Here is a 6,000-nt window from a genome sequence, read left to right as displayed (position 1 = left end):
ACAGCATCATCATCATCATCATCATCATCATCTCAATACCCTTGTGCACAAAGTGAGCTCCATGGAGACATGGTTTGCCAATGTTGAAGTGGAAGAACTCATTTCCTGCACAGAACCCTGACCTCAACCCAACTGAACGCCTTTGGAATGAACTGGAACTCTGATGGCACCCCAGACCTCCTCACTTGACATCAGTGCCTGATCTCATTAATGCTCTTGCGGCTGAATGAAGGCAAATCACCTTCCAAAATCTAGTGGAAAGCCTTCCCAGAAGAGTGGCAGCAAAGCGAGGACCAAGTCCGTGTTTGGAATGGGCACGTATGGGTGTGAGGGTCTGGTGTCTTCACACATTTAGCCACATAGAGTATATTGGGCATTCAAAAGTATTATCAGGTAATTTAGGGAACCAGATTACAATTTGTAGATCTTTGTATGTCCTCCGCCTAAAAAGTAACTTGGGTATATTGGTTAACTGGCTATATTTGTGTCCACATGATAGACTTTATATTCCAAGATAGAAGCCTTGTCGCTTGTCTTGTTTGCAATGTTTGTAATCCTAACATCTGTTCAGGAATTTATTATTGTCTATTAGGAAAACAAAACAAACTTGGCTTCGTAAACACATAACGGCATAATGGCGATGGTAATGGCGAAAAGCTGCTTTAAAGACTTGCTTACAGCTTTTATTATTGTACATTATGCATGATAAAGTGCATGATTGTCTACTGACTTTTGGCATTTGGGCAGGAAATCAAGCACTAAGTCAACGAAGAAGGAGCAGGTCAAGGCCACTGAGGTGATGGCAGAAGCAGCCTATACGGTGCCAGCCTTCAGAGAGAGGTGAGACTGTTGGCATTACCGTTCAGGAGGCTATTTTAAGAGGCTAACCTGAGCCACTATCCACATTAACTGTAGGTTAATTCTGCAGTGTAACTTATGAATAATGAATGAATTTTCTCTCGCTGTGCTTGTAAATTTTCAATACTGTAGTATTTGTTCAGTATAAATACGGAGTATATGAGTTATGTTCAGCTCTTGAACTACTTCCCACCTAGTACAGTCACACAATGCTTTTGTTATACCGTATTGATGATTTGTATTATGTAGGACATTGTCCAATGGGTGTATTGTCCTGTATTGTCCCATTGTATGTGACTTATTGTCCTCGCCCTGTTACGCATTTACACTTTGTGCTCCTGGACTGTTTCATGATGGATCAAATTCTTGTAGAAGCAATAAGTTCCTCTGCATTTGTGTATATGCATAAAATGACTAAAACGTACCAGGTGTGAATCCAATACCTACATTTCGTACCAGCTGTGCATATGCTGTAGACCAAAAATGGATTAAAAAATAATGAAATGAACTGTTTCAACATTAAAAAAAATACTATAAACGGTAATCAGGAAGCCATAATCAATGAAACAAAGTCAGTATTTGGAGTGAGACGACCCTTTGCTTTAGTCTCCGGTCCAATGAGTGCAGTTTGATAAGGAAATGAGCTGGACGTTTTACTGAGCGTCTTCCAGAACCAGCCACGGTTCTTCTGGACACTTTGACTGTCACACTTCCTTCTTAGTTTTGCACCAAAACCCCATAGCTTTCATTATGCTTTCTTTTTTAATCTAAAAAGCGCTCTCCTATGTAACATGCTGCTCAGATACATTTTTTTTTTTCCTGTAACATTTAATCTTGTGCTGGAGAACGAAACGAACGTCTGGACTCTAAAATGTTTTTGTACTGACTCAATAATGTAGAAGTCATAAAATAGAAATCTACAACAAATGCTGTGTCTGAAATCACTCACTCATTCACTATCTCTTACTCACTATCTAGGGAATTCTATATAGAGAAAGAAAAGAAAGCACAACTTTATTCATCACACACTTGTGAAATTTCCTCTCTGCATTTAACCCATCTGAAACAGTGAACACACACGTACACACACGTGAGCAATGAGCGCACACACACACATACATACATACATACCCAGAGCAGTGGGCAGCCATGCTAACAGCGCCCGGGGAGCAGTTGGGATTTAGGTGCCTCGCTCAAGGGCACCTCAGCCCAAGGCCGTCCCATATTAACCTAACCGCATGTCTTTGGATTGTGGGGGAAACCGGAGCACCCGGAGGAAACCCACACAGACACGAGGAGAACATGCAACTCCGCACAGAAAGGCCCTCGCCAGCCGTTGGGTTCGAACCCAGAACCTTCTTGCTGTGAGGCGACCGTGCTAACCACTACACCACCGTGCCACCCATAGAGGCTGATTAATTCCTCGCCCTGCACTCTAACTTTTATTCTTGTATTTTATGTCTTATTCGATTTTAGCTTATTTTCTATTCTCGTACTATTTTTAATTGTACTCGAATGTCCGTTTATAATGTGTTTCTTCCTTTGTTCATTCACCCCCAATATTATTGCCATTTTCACGCCACAACTTATAAATTTGGCTCGTGCAACCGCAATGCATGATGGTATATATTGCTTGGTTAGTGACCATTGGTTGGACACTACTTTTCACGATGCACTGTGGGATACTATGCATCCACTATACAGGATGTAATAACTCTCACTATACCGGTACATTCGGACAGCACTACAAAATGGCGAACTCACTATACAGTCCACTATGTAGTGAGTAGTGAGTGATTTCGGACACAGCAAAAGTTTGTATGAAAAATATAGGGTGCCGAAGACTTTTGCACAGTACTGTATGTCTAAGTGTGTGTGTGTGTGTAATTGTGTCATAGGGAACCTGAAGGAATGGAGGAATATCAGCGTGTGTCCTCTCGTCTTGAGAGGAATCTGACTGCCCTACAGGAAGAGCTGCACAGCATGAGGGTGTCCACTCATGAGCAAGTGGTCAATATTGAGATTACAAATGAGGTGAATACCTTTCCTTCACAATTTAAGATACATTACGTTATGTTATGTTATGTTGCATTGCTAGAAAAATGCACATATTGCAGTGATCCGGAAATGTACAGGATGTACTGGTTGTAAAATTAAGTGTCTTCACTTTACCAGAGTATCGATTCTCTGACTCTTAAGAACAACATTTTATTGCTGAATGTCCATCCAGGCTTTGGTTATACCAATGGCAGTCATTTTTATCAGCTGCTCATCCCTCTTTCACAGGTGAGGGCAATGAAGTACATCAGGAGAGAGCTTCCTACTGAGATTCCTAAAGCCCCAGAATTTCTGTTGGGTCTGAGATCTCATACCGTCTGGGAGAAGACTCCAGTCAAGCTCTTCTGCACTGTCGCTGGCACCCCCACCCCCATCGTCCAATGGTTTGTACGTTATAATTAAAAGGGACCAGCTCACCCTTCCCAGAATCTAACATGTTGTTTTTGTTTACATACGGGCCACTGCATGCACGCTGCAGTAAAATCGCTGCAAATTCACAGTTAGTTATCCCTTCAAAACCTATCTCGTACTTTTTCTTCATCTACGTGTCATACGTGCAAGTTTGGATCACAACATGCCTGATATTTTCTTTCCCATGAGACACCCAAGGCTGGTTCTGGTCCGTTATGAGGGAGTAATCATACGAAAACAGAATGGATCGGTTGAAAGAATGTAAAATATAGCAACTTTGACAAAATATCTTCAATTTCATGTTGCTATTTATGATCTATGGCCTAGGATGTGTTTGTGGAATAGCGATGGCATAGAAAATGGCAAGTTGCTACTTAGCACAGAGGCTTCTGGGAAGGGGGAACTGACCCCGTACAGTTTCTTGAACAGGAAATATGTTTTGGGTTTTTTTTTTAATATCAATAGAATTTTATATTCTTAGTTTAAAAAAAAGCAATCTAGCATCTTTCTAGATGTTTTTCTTCGAAGTTCAATGTACTAGTGATTTTCAGAAACTGTTTCCATTAGATCACCTTAGACAGTTAACCTTCAATGAACCATTTGTTTTGTACGTTTGCAGGTATAAGAATGGTGTTCCTGTTGACCCTCTGAATGCCCCTGGAAAATACAAAATCGAAAACAAATATGGAGTTCATAGTCTGATTATTAGCAGGTATGAAATTATCCCAAAAAGCATTTCATCTTCTCTTACATCTTTGTTAAGTGAAAATATCTTAGGCCCCGGTCACACCGCCCGAACTTTGCTGGAGCGTTCCTTGAACGGTAGGGAGGGGGGGCCGAATTTCGACAACGCTCGTCACCGCGCACAAAATGGGAAAAAAATTGAAAACACGGGCGTTGGCTTAGCGGTGCACCGCTGAAGCCGGCGTTGCTTTAGCGTTGGTTTAGCGGTAGCAAGCGGTAGTGAGCGTTGGTATAGCAGCGTTCTGCGCATGCGGGCTTTGGCTCGGCGGGGGTATAAAGTTGGTTTAGCGGCATACCGCTTGTGACTACGGAGCTGAACAGATCGTTTTGATACAAGTTCTGATAGATTTTTGATAGAAGCTCCACCATCAGCTTGTCATACAGTCCATGTTCAGGCCTTCTCAGTATCCACTGTCTGACCCACACAACTCTGTCTCTCCTTCTTCTCTCTCTTCTCCTTCTGTCAACAGCTTGTTGCAATCTGAGGAGGTTCTGATTCTGCTGCTGGACTAGTGCACCAATCATAGCAAGTCTCTCAGCATCCATGGTGATACAGTTTTACTGTAACTTTGAGCAAATTCGATATAGATGAGGTCTGAACTCAACGGCAGCTCGATTCCAAATGAGCTCCTGGTCCATTTCTCCCCGTATTTATAGCCAAATTCTGGTCCCGCTCCGACACCTCTATACCAACGCCAAACCAAAGTTCATCGCCGCCATGGATAGCTGCTTCAACGCCCGACACTGTTCCAGCAACCCCGTGTCCGCTTGTAAAACGCTTACAACCGCTCCACCGAAGTTTGTGCAACGTTTAATCGCCGCCCGGGCAACGCTGGCGAAGCAGCGGTGGTCCAGCGTTCAAGATTTCTGCGTTGGCCTAGCAGACCCAAGCGTCCACGAACTTGCATCTAGCGGTGCCAAACTTTGACTGGGCGTTGGTGGAGCGGGGGTGAACTTTGCCGGGGTGGAAAATTGCCCCCTCCTCACCGCTCGCAATATTTTGTGCAGCTCAAAACTTTCGGAGCGGTAGGAGGGCCCCTCGAGAAACATCAGCAGTGGCCGAGCGTATACGGCGTTGCTTTAATGGGGGCCAACTTTTGTTAAACTGTGGTGAACGGTTACGAGCGGTGATGAATTTTTTTCACCGCTCCAGGAACGCTCCAGCAAAGTTCGGGCGGTGTGACCGGGGCCTTAGACAAAGGCAAATTTATCTAGTATTTTCTACTATACAATGATTAAACCTATTTCAAATATCGGCAGTGCCCTCCACGATTATTAGCACTCCGGGTTAGGGGGAAAAAACATGTTTCGATGAAGTAGCTTCATCTCACACTGAAAAAAAAAAGAGAAAAATGAAGAAATAATAATTTTCATGAAAAACACGTGCCACTATTATTGGCAGTCCTGGAAATGATAGTGAACACAATGTAACTGAAGCATGTTTCCCATTTAAATTGTCCATTTTTGCGTTGACTGGAGTGTGTAGCAACTTTCAAGCTGTAATCCATGACTTCCTGATTAACTGGGGAACAAATATGAGATGACGCAGAGGCCAAATTCCCTTCGTCATCCATCACCATGGGAAAGATAAGAGAACACAAACCAAATGAGGGAGAAGTGTGTTGACCTTCGTAAGTCAGAGAATGGTTACAAAAAATAGCTACTCACCAGAAAATGTCCTTTTGTACTGTTAGAGCAATAATAAAACACTGGACACCAACTGGAACTGTTACAAACTCGCCTAGAAGAGGACCCAAGTTTATTTTACCCCCATGTACAGTGAGGATGAGGGTAAGAGAGGCAAAAATATCCCCAAGGATCACTGTTGGTGAATTACAAGAAAAAGTAAAATCTTGGGGTTTCCAAGTCTCCAAAACCACCATCAGACTCCACCTCCATGCCAACACATTATTTGCCAGAAAAAAGTCC

At 42.9% G+C, this 6,000-nt stretch overlaps 1 protein-coding gene across 1 annotated transcript in view; it reads left to right on the top strand.

Annotated features, from left to right (window-relative positions):
* The first annotated feature begins 226 nt into the window (after nucleotides 1-226).
* The window catches only part of LOC132899040 (myomesin-2-like), a 63,581-nt gene continuing 57,807 nt past the window's right edge, over nucleotides 227-6,000 (top strand). The window contains exons 1-5 of the mRNA XM_060940687.1: nucleotides 227-324; nucleotides 748-840; nucleotides 2,757-2,892; nucleotides 3,145-3,299; nucleotides 3,947-4,039. Of these exons, the coding sequence (XP_060796670.1) occupies nucleotides 227-324; nucleotides 748-840; nucleotides 2,757-2,892; nucleotides 3,145-3,299; nucleotides 3,947-4,039 (575 nt within the window). The remainder of the gene's footprint in view (nucleotides 325-747; nucleotides 841-2,756; nucleotides 2,893-3,144; nucleotides 3,300-3,946; nucleotides 4,040-6,000) is intronic.

Source organism: Neoarius graeffei, chromosome 15 (assembly GCF_027579695.1).
Source record: "Neoarius graeffei isolate fNeoGra1 chromosome 15, fNeoGra1.pri, whole genome shotgun sequence".
Taxonomy (NCBI): Eukaryota; Metazoa; Chordata; class Actinopteri; order Siluriformes; family Ariidae; genus Neoarius; species Neoarius graeffei.
Note: the sequence above shows the minus strand (reverse complement) of the source record. Positions and strands in the feature narration are given on the sequence as shown.